General features: G+C 31.4%; 1 protein-coding gene across 1 annotated transcript in view; it reads right to left on the bottom strand.

The window, feature by feature from the left end:
• il17rd (interleukin 17 receptor D) overlaps positions 1 to 15,000 on the bottom strand; it is an 81,752-nt gene that overhangs the window by 33,036 nt on the left and 33,716 nt on the right. Inside the window, 1 exon segment of the mRNA XM_056468324.1 lies at positions 4,292 to 4,355. Within this exon segment, the coding sequence (XP_056324299.1) occupies positions 4,292 to 4,355 (64 nt within the window).

Here is a 15,000-nt window from a genome sequence, read left to right as displayed (position 1 = left end):
CCCTTTCGAAAGGGTAACAAACACGAGAAAGGGTACCAAAAGGCGGAGCCACACGCGCAGCTGAACGCTATTGGTTTACAGAGATACGTCATTTGCTTACGCAACAAGCCAGAATGAAAACAAAAATCGCCATGTTTCAAAAACAGCGAGAGATTTTAGCTGAATTATAAATACATATAATAACGAGACATGGTCGATCTGGGCTCAAACAAACCTTGTTGTCGTCTTGATGAACAGCCACAAATCCAAGAAGAAGAGCAGATTTACCCTGTGCCCCGTAGTTTTTTACGAGCCAGTCTGAGGCGCGAGCGGTTTCGCTTTCTTCCTTGCGCTCGCGCGCGTCTAACATTATATCTGAAATAACAAACTTCTTGAGCTGATGATAATAACCTGCGCTTGATTATTGATGTGCTTTTGAAACCCGATCCTGTCAGACACTGACAAACGCGAGAGTGAAGCGTGAAGAAACAAAGGAGAAGCCGGAAAAAAGGAGCACATTATTTTTCAGCAAACATGACCAAAATGCCGTGTTTAACTAACTTATTATCTTCACCTTTTAGACTAATATGAACTGTTAATGACAGAATTACTATCTAACAGAGGCTACATGTGCTGCTGAAGATCACAGACACAGATGAGAGGTTTTCACTGACTGTAGGCTATATTTTGTTTTGTTTTGAACCTAAATACTGACGAAATGTCTGTTGTGTGTGTTCTTCTGTAGTTGGTAACATATCGGAGACTGTAAGGGGCTGTATGTGTTTATATATGTTCATTCATTTAGTTATTTAATATAATTACAGACGTTACAGTAGGCTGTTTCGCACTGTCATTGATCTGCAGTTATAATCAACTCATGTTCATTGAAAAGTTAGTAATAAACATTTATACACAAGTATGTGTGTATGAAGCATCTGTGTTGTGAGAAGCGCTTCTCATATGATATGTGAGTGACCCGTACAGCTTTATTGTAGACATTTCCTCGAGCGAGAATGACGTCGACTGAAACTTTCTGTCGTACACCACGCCCACCAAAAGGGTACCCTTGTTAGTGAAAACGCAAGCCTGATAAAGGTGACCCGTACCAAACCGAACCGTACCGTACCAGTCAGTGGAAACGAGCCATATGAATAGGCATGGGCCGGTATAAGATTCTGACGGCATGATAAGCTTGGATAAAAAATATTACGGTATCACGGTATTGTGATTACTGCACAATATCTGCACAAATATCTAGTCAAATATTATGTTCTGTCATCATGGCAAAAATAAAATAAATCAGTTATTAGAGATGAGTAATTAAAACTATTATGTTGAGAAATGTGTTGAAAAAAAACTCTCTCCTTTAAAAAGAAATTGAGGAAACAATATACAGGGGGGGCTAATAATTCAGACTTCAACTGTACATAAAATAGTTTAAGGTGTGTTCATTTTTACAACAATGATTGTTTTCAAACAGGTTTCCTTCTTTAAAATGATCACTTTTTCCTTTTGGCTGACAAATAGTTACCACCGGCACTATTTCGAGAAGAAATATGTCAAGAAATTTTACACAGCATGTTTAAAATAAATTAAGCTCATTCATTTATTTTAATAGTGGAATTACTTTAACAACTGAGTCCAAATTATATATAATGACAGTCTTTAAATCAAAGTATTAATGCATCAATGCAGTGTGTGATAACTCTCATTATCATAATGTATTTTTGATTTATTGCCATGTCAGCAACCAAGACTATTTTCATGGCAAGAATATTTCAATATTAAATAATTTTTAAATAAACGATTAAGAACAACAAACAAATGAATACACAAGTTAAATAAGATGTTTAGTGTTAATATATGATAAGAATTCTAAACTCTTTTCTGGTGTCACTTTGTTAAAAATGTCCTTATGAGAGTTCATTTCATAAAAAAGTCTTCTTGAATCATTAAAAGCAGGACAGCCCAGTAAAACGTGTTTTACAGTAAGCTGAGTTTTGCAGCACAAACACTGAGTGGGGTCTTCATCTTTGAGCAAAAAAAACATGGGTTAATCTTGTATGCCCAATACGACATCTGGTAAAAATAACTTGATCAAATCGAGTCTTAAAATGTCTTAAAATTCGGTTTGAGATTTCAGGTTGGATTTCATGCAATTTATTATTTTCCGAAGCATCCCACTCCTCTTGCCACTTGTTTAATATGTAAATGTTGATAAAAGGTCTCATCTCTGATGGAGGAATTTGGCATTTGTTCACAACTTGTTTCAAAGCATCTTTAGCAGCTGCATCAGCTCGCTCATTTCCTGAAAGACTCTCATTACCATCAAGCTAAATATATTATTAGTAGTAGTAGCAGAAGAGTACTAATTAAAAAATGCTAAAGAAATACTATGTGATAAAAATGTGTGTACTATGGTTTTTTTTTTTTGTTTGTTTGTTTGTTTTAATGTATGTTTTAACTAAATAATAAATGTTTTATATATTTGTCTATGTTTAAATGAGAACTGTTTAAAAGAAATGCTTAATTTTGGCCTATTATTTTTGGTCTGTTATTTTTAGATTTACTTTTTCACTCTTTTAAATAATTTGTATTAATACTACATACAAATACACAGTTTATTTAACATAATTTCTGTGTTTATATATGTTTATATATTTATTATTGTATATACAAAACTGTTGGTACCCTTCCATTGAAGAAAGAAAAAGTGGTCTGGTCACACTGGTCACAGTGGTAATAGTTAACTTAACTGAAAAAAAATAATAGTTAATAAAAAATTACTAAAAATAAATAAATTAAAATCGGAAATTACTTTCAAATTGTGGTTAAAGAGAAGCATTAAAAAAGGTAATCGAATGAAACTGGTTTATATGTTTTATGTAAATTTATATATATTTAATAACAATTACAAAATAGATATACATGAATTTCTATTGAATATAAAGCTAAATAAATACATTTATTTTTTAGATCATTTTTTTTTTCTAAAACGAATTTACATCACTGTAAATCTATAAATAGATTTCATTCAGCAAAGTATGTACACTGAAGAAAATAATGCTGCTTGTTCAAACTACTCATTTAAAATGAGTTGAAATAAAACAATTACGTTGTCATAATAAAAATCTCAAGAAATATGTTATGGGATGATCATTTTAATTATTTATTTATATTGAATTTCTATTTACAGTTGAAGTCAGAATTATTAGCCCATTTTGAATTTTTTTTTCTTTTTAAAATATTTCCCAAATGATGTCTACCAGAGCAAGGAAATTTTCACAGTATGTCTGATAATATTTTTTCTTCTGGAGAAAGTCTTATTTGTTTTATTTCGGCAAGAATGAAAGCAGTTTTAAATTTTTTAAAAGCATTTTAAGGTCAATATTATTAGCCCCTTTAAGCTATATATTTTTGATAGTCTACAGAACAAACCATCATTAGACAATAACTTGCCTAATTACCCTAACCTGCCTAGTTAACCTAATTAACCTAGTTAAGCCTTTAAATGTCACTTTAAGCTGTATAGAAGTGTCTTGAAAAATATCTAGTCAAATATTATTTACTGTCATCATGACAAAGATAAAATAAATCAGTTATTAGAAATCAGTTATTAAAACTATTATGTGCAGAAATGTGTTGAAAAAATCTGCTCTCCGTAAAACGGAAACTGGGGATAAAAATAAACGGGGGCGAATAATTCAGAGGGGCTATTAATTCTGACTCCAACTGTATATATTTAATTTGTATTAATTAAAATGTATTATTCATTCATTTGTTCTTTTTCCTTCGGCTTAGTCCCTTATTTATCAGGGGTATCCACAGGGGAATGAACCACCAACTATTCCAGCATGTTTTACACAGTGGAATGCACTTCCAGCTGCAACGCAGTACTAGGCAACACCCATACACACTAATTCACACACTACAGCCAATTTAGTTTATTCAATTACTCTATAGCGCATGTGTTTGGACTGTGGGGGAAACTGGAGCACCCGGAGGAAGCCCACGCCAAATGTCAGCTGGCGCAGCCGGGACTCGAACCAGCGACCTTCTTGCTGTGAGGCAACAGTGTTAACCACTGAGCCAACGTGCCCCCTAAATGTATTAATGTAATTATATTTTATTTAAATGGGACAACTTAATTATTTTATGTTCAATCCACTTAAATTTGTAACTTTATTTGTAATTTGTAAGTTAGCTTAATTAATTTGTGTTGAGACGAAATGAATGAATTGTGTGGAAGCCAGCATTTCTTTACAGTGTAGTGTTTATACTTATACTCAAATATAATGTGACTATTGCTTACTGTCGTATCGAAATGTGACTCCAAGTTTGCGAGCGCCCTCATCCATGCTGGACGTCTGTGTTCCCTGCGGAAACAGAGAGAACAGGAAACAGATCAGAAAAATTACACAGCCTTCACTTCCACTTCACTGCACGAAACATCTGAAGTTCACTGTAATTTGAGAGACAAACAGCAACTTGTGTAACAGGAATGTGCTGGAAAACCGGCAGCACTTCATGTGGTGACAGCAGCAGCACACAATCCCACAATTATCACACTCAAAACACACACACAGCGCTGCCAAAAAACAAATACAAGCCTTCAGTCAAACACAGGACGGCCCAGAAACAGCCGTTTATACACGCGATAGAGTCAGGTGAGATAATGAAGGGTTTAGACTGACCTGAGATCAGCAAGGTGAATCAGATGAAGTCAAAACAAATGTGTTTGCATGACAAACGCAGAAAAACTATTTTCAAACTAGCAAAATATAATACACAAAAAATTTATGCTGAAGAAATCAATATTTAAGTGTTCAAAATGTTATTTAAATCAGTGTGTTGTTTGTATTATTTTGTTGAATTAGCTAGAAATTATTGAGTTAAGTTATTAAAGTCGTTGTCGTAGTAGTAGTCATCGTAGAAGTAGTTGTTTTCGTAGTAGTCAAAGTAATGGTAGTAGTAGCAGTTGTCATTGTAGTTGTTGTAGTAATAGTAGTAGTAGTCGTCGTAGTAGTAGTCATCGTAGAAGTAGTTGTTTTCGTAGTAGTCAAAGTAATGGTAGTAGTAGTATTTGTTGTTGACATCGTAGTTGTCGTAGTAGTAGTAGTAGTAGTTATTGTAGTAGTAGTAGTCATTGTAGTTGTCAGAGTAGTCAAAGTAATAGTTGTAGTCGTTGTCGTAGTAGTAATCGTCGTCATTGTCGTATAATAAAAAAATTACAAAAAAAAAGAAACAATGTGCAGAAAATACTAGCAGTTTATTACCACACAGACAATATATCACTTTAAACTCAATAAGTTACGCAATGACTTCATGTTGTCCCAACACAAATCAATTAAGTTAACTGATTAGTTTTTACAAATTTTAGTGGAGTGGATTTGATCGCAAAATGCATAACATATAAAAACATGTATGACTTATTTATTTTTGTAATGTATGACTTATTATTTTGTACAGAGTATTTCTCAAATTTACCAATAAAGACTATATGAGGAATCAAATGTATATTTAAATACTTTATCTTTAAAAGCCCCAAACGATTTGTGATACATTTTACTACAGTAATCTGAACATTACAGACTGTAAAGTTGTAAATAAACATTTCTGAAGTACATTGTATATTTAAAATACAATTTTACTGCTTTATAATTTCATGTGTTTCTTTCCATTTCCTTGTATTTAATTGCAAAATATAGTGGCAACTTCATAAAAATATATATATTTATTTGCCAAATGTGCTAGAAATTATTTAGTTTAATTCATTCCTTTTCTTTCAACTTAGTCCCTTTATCTATTAAGTGTCACCACAGTGGAATGAACCGCCAACTTAACCAGCATACGTTTTATGCAGCGGATGCCCTTCCAGCCACAACCCAGTACTGGCAAACATCCATACACACTCATTCACACTCCCCAACACGGGGAGAACATGCAAACTCCACACAGAAATGCCAACTGGCCCAGCCAAGACTTGAACCAGAGACCTTCTTGCTGTGAGGTGACAGTGCTAACCACTGAGCCACCGTTATAAAGATTTACATACTTTATCTTTGGAAGCAAATATTTGTTTTGACATTTTACTACAGTAATGGCATATTATTCAGGCATTTTCTATTGCAATCCCAACAATACACTGTAAAAAAAATTACGTACATTTTACATTTATATATACATACAAATCTACTATTTACTGCGTGAAATGAACATATGCAGTTATTCAGTGTACTGAGCATTTCTTTATTTTAACAAAAAAAGACTTCATTTTTGTATGAAGCAAAGAAGCCCAAAATATTTGTTTTAACATTTTACTACAGTAATGGCATATTATTATTTAGATATTTCATGTTGCAATGCCTACAAAACACTGTAAAACAAAATGTAAATTTTACGTTATAGCGTTTTACATTACTGTAAAACATTACTGTTTATTGCATTATTGTCACATGCATTAATTTCAATTTTTTTCAGTAATTAATGTTCAACATTTTTACAGTCTATTTTAAGGACATTTTAGATGCAAAATAAATACTGCATTAATTTCTCATGTATTGTTTTCTATTTCTTAGTAATTATTGTTCTAAAATATTTTACAGGTTATTGTAAGCACATTTTACATAAATAATCCTTTTTATTGCATCAATTTCTCATGCATTACTTTCCATTTCTTAGTAATTAATGTTCTTAAATGTTTTACAGTCTACTGTAAGCACATTTTACATGCAAAAAAAATACTGCACCAATTACTCATGCATTATTTTCCATTTATTTAATGTTATAAAATGTATTACAGTCTATTGTAAGCACATTTTACATGCAAATAATTTTACTGCAATTTCACATGCATTACTTTTCATTTCTAAGAAATTAATGTTCAACATTTTTACAGTCTATTGTAAGCACATTTTATATGCAAAAAAACATTACTGCACCAATTTCTCATGCATTGTTTTCTATTTCTCAGTAATTAATGTTCCAAAATATTTTACAGGTTATTGTAAGCACATTTTACATGCAAAAAAGGTACTGCACCAATTTCTCATGCATTACTTTCCATTTCTTTAATGTTATAAAATGTATTACAGTCTATTTTAAGCACATTTTACATGCAAATATTTTTACTGCAATGTCACATGCATTACTTTCCATTTCTCAGTAATTCAATTCACCGTTATTTGTATAGCGCTTTTACAATGTAATTAATGTTCAACATTTTTTTGTCTATTTTAAGCACATTTTATATGCAAAAAAAAAAATACTGCACCAATTTCTCATGTATTACTTTCTATTTCTTAGTAATTAATGTTCTAAAATATTTTACAGTTTATTGTAAGCACATTTTACATAAATAACCCTTTTTATTGCATCAATTTCACATGCATTACTTTCCATTTCTTAGTAATTGATAATCTTAAATGTTTTACAGTTACATTATAAGCACATTTTACATGCAAATAGTTTTTCTACAATGTCACATGCATTACTTTCCATTTCTAAGTAATTAACATTCTAAAATGTTTTACAGTCTAATGAAAGCATATTTTACATGCAAAAATTTTTACTGCATTAATTTCTCATGCATTACTTTCCATTTCTTATTAATTAATCAATTGTAAGCACATTTTACATGCAAATAATTTTACTGCATCAAATAAACATGCATTACTTTCCATTTCACAGTAATTAATGTTCTAATATGTCATAAAAGTGGTTTCCACAGTAAACTCAGGTGAGATACAGTAATGACTGGCTTTGACTGACTCTAGATCAGTGCTTCAAGGCGAATCAGAAGAAGTCAAAACAACTGCGTTTGCGTGCCAGAAGCAGACACGACTCCGCACGAGACTCTCGAGCTCTATAATCTGCATGCCAGATCAGGGCGGATGTGCAAAAACAATAAGGAAGAGACATAAAATGAGGATTATGGAATAAAACGATGCATATTTCAAGAGGAGAGTTACGGATGAAGCGTGGAGCGACACTAAAGAGGCCTTGTTCACTCTTGTGCTTTTCACAGATCTTATCGCCTTCCTGGTGTTATCTGGAATAAAGGAAGTTGTTTGACAAGGCGGGACGGGACACAATTCACTCCCACCCAGGAGACCAGAGTTAACAAAACCTCAATAATGAGATACGGGGCTGGGAAAAATGCTTTAAATGGGCTTTACTGTCTAACAAAATAGGCAGTCTATAGACGATTATCATTTTACTTCAAATTACAGTAATTTACTTCAGATTTTCAAGATTAATGCTTGTGTTTTATTTCAACTATTCAAGATTAGTAGAAATTAATTTGTGTGTTTTAACTTCAGACTTTTAAGATTAATACTGTCTAATTATTGTGTTTTATTCAGATTTTCAAGATTAATAGTTTAATTCCTGTGTTTTTTACTTCAACTTTTCAAGATTAATGCAGTTTAATTCTTGTGTTTTTTACTTCAACTTTTCAAGATTAGCAGAAATTAATGTGTGTGTTTTTACTTCAGATTTTTAAGATTAATAATGTCTAATTATTGTGTTTTATTACTTCAGATTTTCAGGATTAATAGTTTAATTCTTGTGTTTTATTTATTTATATAATTTTTTTGGGGGGGTTTTCACTTTTATTTGGGAGGACAGTAGAGAGTATTGACAGAAAAGTATGGGGAGCAGAGGGGAAGGATCGGCATAGGACCGCGAAGCGGAATCGAACCCTCATCGCCATGAGCACCGGAGTGCATGTGTCGACGCACTACCCACTACACCACTGGCGTTGACTCTTGTGTTTTATTCAACTTCAGATTTTCAAGATTAGCACAGATTATTTAGTTTTTTTACTTACAATTTTCAAGATTAACAGGTTAAATTATTTTATTTTTCTTACTTCCGATTGTAAAGATCAATGCAGTTTAATTCTTGTGTTTTATTTACTTGCCAAGGGAATATACCTGTAAACAAACTTTAATTTAAAATTGTACATAAAGATTACTGTAGAATGTTTTAATGACGTGTCGTAATATGTAATTTTTTATTTAATTGCACAGTTTATTGTAAATTTTTGGGTCAGTTTATCTACACTTTTTTTTACAAATGTTATAAAATAAAATAAAATAAAATAACATATAATAAAATATAATAAAATAAAATATAATAAAATAAAATATGATAAAATAAAATAAAATATAATAAAATAACATATAATAAAATAAAATAAAATAAAATAAAATAAAATAAAATAAAATAAAAAATAATAAAATAAAATAAAATAAAATCTAACATAATAAAATATAATATAATAAAATATAATAAAATAAAATAAAATAAAATCTAATATAATAAAATATAATAAAATATAATATAATAAAAAATAATAAAATATAATAAAAAATAATAAAATAAAATAAAATAATATATATATATATAACCATAATATTTAAATCTTTAACATTTTATTTAAAATTTTCAAGATTAATATGGTTTAATTCATGTGGTTTCATTAAAATTTTCTTTGGGAATATACTTGTATATACTCTATAATTTAAAAGTTGTAAATATATAGCATTTCATGTTTAATTTAATGCATTTAAAAGATTAAATAAAGGATTTTAAAAAATCATGTAAACTGTATTTTTAAAGTTGTAAAAAAGTTCAGTTTCAGGTTTCATTTAAAGTTTAGAAAACAATAAAAATAGATAAATAAAATAAATAAAAATAATAATACAAAACAAAATAATGAATAAAGATAAATAAAAATAACTTCAATAACTATCTGATGATTTGAAGTGTTTCTTTTATCCCCACTTGTGGGCGACTTTGGATGAAAGTGGCTCCTAAAATGAGTAAATAAATATAAATGTTATTTGTCTTGAATGTAATTAGTTGTAAAAATTTACAAGCAATCTACTAAACTAAAACTACACCTTTTTTGTGTAAAACGAAAGCTAGCTGATACTATTTACACCCCATATAAGGAAAGAACAGTCAAAACAAAACAAATAAATCTCCAAAGCTCTGGATGGAAACACCATGCACCTGTTTGCTACGCTCTGGGAAAGTGATTCTCAATGCTGATCTGTTTTTATCCCGTTTGGAGCATCTCTACTCACCATACAACTCGTCTCTTTCTCCAAACACATAACTCATCCACAGCTTTACTCTAAATGCTCAACTGGAATCCACAAAACCACAGACAAACACAACCGACGGCTTCAGTGTGAATGTAATTGGAGGACGGATTGTGAAACTACTTCTCTGCATCACTGTAAAATAATACACACTAAAATACACCGTAAATAATACAGACTACAGATGTAAATTCCTTTATTAGTTAACTCTGGCACAACATGTCATGCTGTACATTGTGCCTGTATAAATAAATTAAAAATTCATACATTTTTTTATGTTATGCATTTTGCAATTTTTTATTTCTGGTTTTGAATTGCATTAGAGGAATTTTGATCTTTCTTTTTTGAAGAATTACCTATTTAAAATGAGCTGAATCAACACAATTACAGAGTTTTCTTCAGGTGGCAACTTAATTGTTTTATGTTCAATCCACTAAAATTTGTAAAAACTAATGAGTTGACTTAATCGATTTGTGTTGGGACAACTTGTTGATTTTAAAGCGATATATTGTCTGTGTGGTAATAAACTGCTAGTATTTTTATTGCACATTATTTCTTTTTTTTTATTATACGACAATGACGATGATTACTACTACGACAACGACTACTATTACGACAACGACTACAACTATTACTTTGACTACTCTGACAACTACAACGACTACTACTACTACAATAACTACTACTACTACTACCATTACTTTGACTACTACAAAAACAACTACTTCTACGATGAGTACTACTACTACAACGACTACTACTATTACTTTGACTACTCTGACAACTACAACGATAATGACTACTACAATAACTACTACTACTACTACGACAACTACGATGTCAATGACAACTACTACTACCATTACTTTGACTACTACAAAAACAACTACTTCTACGATGACTACGACAACGACTACTACTATTACTTTGACTACTCTGACAACTACAACGATAATGACTACTACAATAACAACTACTACTACTACCATTACCTTGACTACTACGAAAACAACTACTTCTACGATGACTACTACTACGACGATGACTACTACTATTACTACAACAACTACAATGACAACTACTACTACTACCATTACTTTGACTACTATGAAAACATCTACTTCTACGATGACTACTACTACGACAACTACCATTACTACAACAACTACAATGACAACTACTACTACTACCATTAATTTGACTACTACGAAAACAACTACTTCTACGATGACTACTACTACGACAACTACTATTACTACAACAACTACAATGACAACTACTACTACTACCATTACTTTGACTACTACAAAAACAACTACTCCTACGATGACTACTACTACGACGACGACTACTACTATTACTTTGACTACTCTGACAACTACAACAATAATGACTACTACTACTACAATAACTCCTACTACGACAACTACAACTACTACCATTACTTTGACTACTACGAAAACAACTACTTCTACAATGACTACTACTACGACGCCTACTACAACAACTACAATGACAACTACCTACTACTTCAACGACTACTACTATGAATACTATTACTATGACAACTACTACAAAGATGACGACTACCACTACAACGACGACTACAACAACCTGAATAATGACAATGGTAGAATCACTAATAATAATGATAATGAAGAGCTAAAGAGCTAAAATCACTGTTAAACTGATTAAAATGTTTATATTATATTATATTATATTATATTATATTATATTATATTATATTATATTATATTATATTATATTATATTATATTATATTACTTATTTTTGTAAATGTAAATAATTCAATATATATTTTATACATCACTGACACGATTTGTTCTTTTTATTTTAATCGTTTTTTTTTTCCAATATATATTTTGTGTGTGTGTGTGTGTGTACGTGTTTTTGTGACAAGTCAGGACACAAATCTGTATAATGACATAGGTATGACACAGGTATTACAAAAAGGAGGTGAAATATGAGGACGTTAGTGACGTCCCCATTTCTCAAAAGGCTTCTAAATCCTACAGGATGAGTTTAATCAGAGAGTAAAGCTGCACACTGTCTCCTGTGATGGTTGGGTTTAGGGGTAGGGTGGGGTGAGGGCAATACAATATACGGTTTGGACAGTATAAAATGAATGGAAACCTAATGTACCCACTTTTCACAAAAACAAACGTGTGTGTGTGTGTGTGTGTGTGTGTGTGTGTGTGTGCGTGTGTGTGTGTGTGTGTGTGTGTGTGTGTGTGTGTGAGAGTGTGTGTGAGAGTGTGTGTGAGAGTGTGTGTGTGTGTGTGTGTGTGTGTGTGTGTATGCGATTTCATTTTGTTTATGAGGGAAGGGTTGAGAATAATATTTGTTTTCATTTTTTTGTGAAACTGTCCTGCCATTTCTCTAAAAGTTTAATAAACAGACGAAAAAATTAATTGAAAAAAAATGATTAAAATTCAACATTAAAAGTTTAGATCAATGTCCCATAATGCAATTCACAACCGTAAATAAACAGAAAAAAACCCTGTAAATCACAAAATATGGAGCACGTTAATAAAAGGGCAGCACGGTGGCTCAGTGGTTAGCACTGTGGCCTCACAGCAAGAAGTTTGCTGGTTCGAGTCCTGGTTAGGTCAGTTGGCATTTCTGTATGGAGTTTGCATGTTCTCCCCGTGCTGGCGTGGGTTTCCTGCGGGTGCTCCATTTCCCCCACAATCCAAACACATGCGCTATAGGGGAATTGATGAACTAAACTGTCCGTAGTGTACAAGTTAGTGTGTGAATGAATGTGTATGGGTGTTTCCCAGTACTGGGTTGTGGCTGGAAAGGCATCAGCTGCGTAAAACATATGCTGGAATAGTTGGTGGTTCATTCCGCTGTGGCGACCTCTAAAAATAGAGACTAAGCCAAATAAAAATGAATGAATATAATTAAAGTATGCTGAAAATCCAGTAAATGTCAAAGATGTTTTAGAATGAATATGCAAATATGTGGCTTGTCAAACAGGAATCTGGCTGATTTGCATGAACTGCTTGTGGGAAAATGTTTTGTTATGCGGTTTGAAATGAATAGCGAGCAAATCTGTGGATTTCCTGTGGTAAAATAATCTTTAAAATTGAGTAAAAGCAAAAGGATGAGTGGGTGGCTACTGAAATGGTGTGAATAAACTAGTCCAACATATGTGCAAGACTAATCAGTCTTAATGACATCCTCTGGTCCATTTCCACAGGATGTTTACTGATGAGGGCGTGACCTCTGACTCCAGAGTCTCGCTGACCCCTTACCTGGACCACATGGATAAGCACACACTCACAGGTTGTTTTAGGAGAAATCTTACAATTCTGCTAGCTAACATATAATGTTTATAGATTAAATTAAAATGAAAACTAATTAAAAATACCTTTGATCTTCATGTCTAATTATAAACTGATTTAAAATCTAATAATTATACAAATATTATTTTTTAATAAATAAAATAAATAAAAAAATGAAAAAATTGTTAATTAATAAAATAAATAAATCATAATACAATACTAATACACAGTTTACTGTGGTGATTCGAGTTTGCTTGTTGAACTTCGTTGGCTTTAAGTAACATAATGTGATGGTTGTTGTGTGGTTCTAAGCTTTGACCGTTTTATCCGGTTTGTTTTAGTTTAGATTGATGTTTTGTTAGATTAGTTTGAGTGTTTTGCCAGTTGTGTATTTTGAGTTTTGTAGCTTTAATTAGTTTAGTTCGGGTGTCGGATACACTGAAGATTTCGGTGTTTATTTGTATTTATTTTTGACGCCTAGTTTAGACTTTAGTTTTAAGGATTGTTTTGTTTTGTTAATTTCTTTGATTTGGCTTACACTCGTTGTTTTTGTTTAAAGATAATTATAAATGTTTATTTCTTTCTTTTTCCTCTCCAATTATTGTTACATAATTTTCAACTATTGAGTAAAAAGCTTAGAGAATTGATTCTTGCCTCATCCTTAATCTGTCGCATACATTACACCTGTCTCACTTAAATGTTACAGCATCCCACTAAAACATCGTTAAAAACGTAACAATATTAAACAATATATATATATTTTTTTTAAATAAAAAATACATTTTAATAAAATATTTTTTTTATGAATAAAATATAAAACAATAAATAAAATGATAATATATAAAATTGAAATGTGATTCAAATTTAAGCTAAAGGAATAAAATTGCTAAAAATCTAATAAAAAAGTAAAATAAATTAATTAATAAATCAAACCTGAATATTAATTCATAAAAAATAAAGTGTGTAACAAAAAAAACTGACAAAAAATTAAATCAACAACTAAAAATGTTAATATAAAAAGACAAAATCATGTAAAATGTACACAAAACCTTTAAAATAAACATGCATTAAAATCAAATCTACTGCTTAAACATTAAAATGATATTAATAAAGCATAAAGAATAAAAAAAACTGAGTTAAATGAACATTAAATTGTAAAATATGTATTAAATGAGTATTCAACATTAATTTCAAGAATTGATGCAAACACCACAAACACTTTCCTTCATGTTTCACATTCAAACCTGCATCTCCCATCAGGACGTCCTGCACTATTTGTGGAAAAACATGCAGGTCTTTTACTGGGAAAACTCTTCTGAAGGCTTAACACCACAGTTAATGAACTGAGGGGAATCAAAGCACAAACTAATTTGGCTCGTAGCCCTCGGCTTCTCTTTTAAAGCCAGAGATTTCAGGCAGCCAAAAAAAAAAAAAGCTCATTTACAGGCCGGCAGACTAACTCCTCATTTAGCAGCAGGATAAAGTGAGAAAGTCAGCAGCACTAATGACTCCTGCATTGCTATCCGGGACCGTTTTTAACACCATAGGGCCCAGCGGGATCCTGAGGGCCACAGATCACAACACACACACACACACCTG

This window comes from Danio aesculapii, chromosome 11 (assembly GCF_903798145.1).
Source record: "Danio aesculapii chromosome 11, fDanAes4.1, whole genome shotgun sequence".
In the NCBI taxonomy this organism is placed as follows: domain Eukaryota; kingdom Metazoa; phylum Chordata; class Actinopteri; order Cypriniformes; family Danionidae; genus Danio; species Danio aesculapii.
Note: the sequence above shows the minus strand (reverse complement) of the source record. Positions and strands in the feature narration are given on the sequence as shown.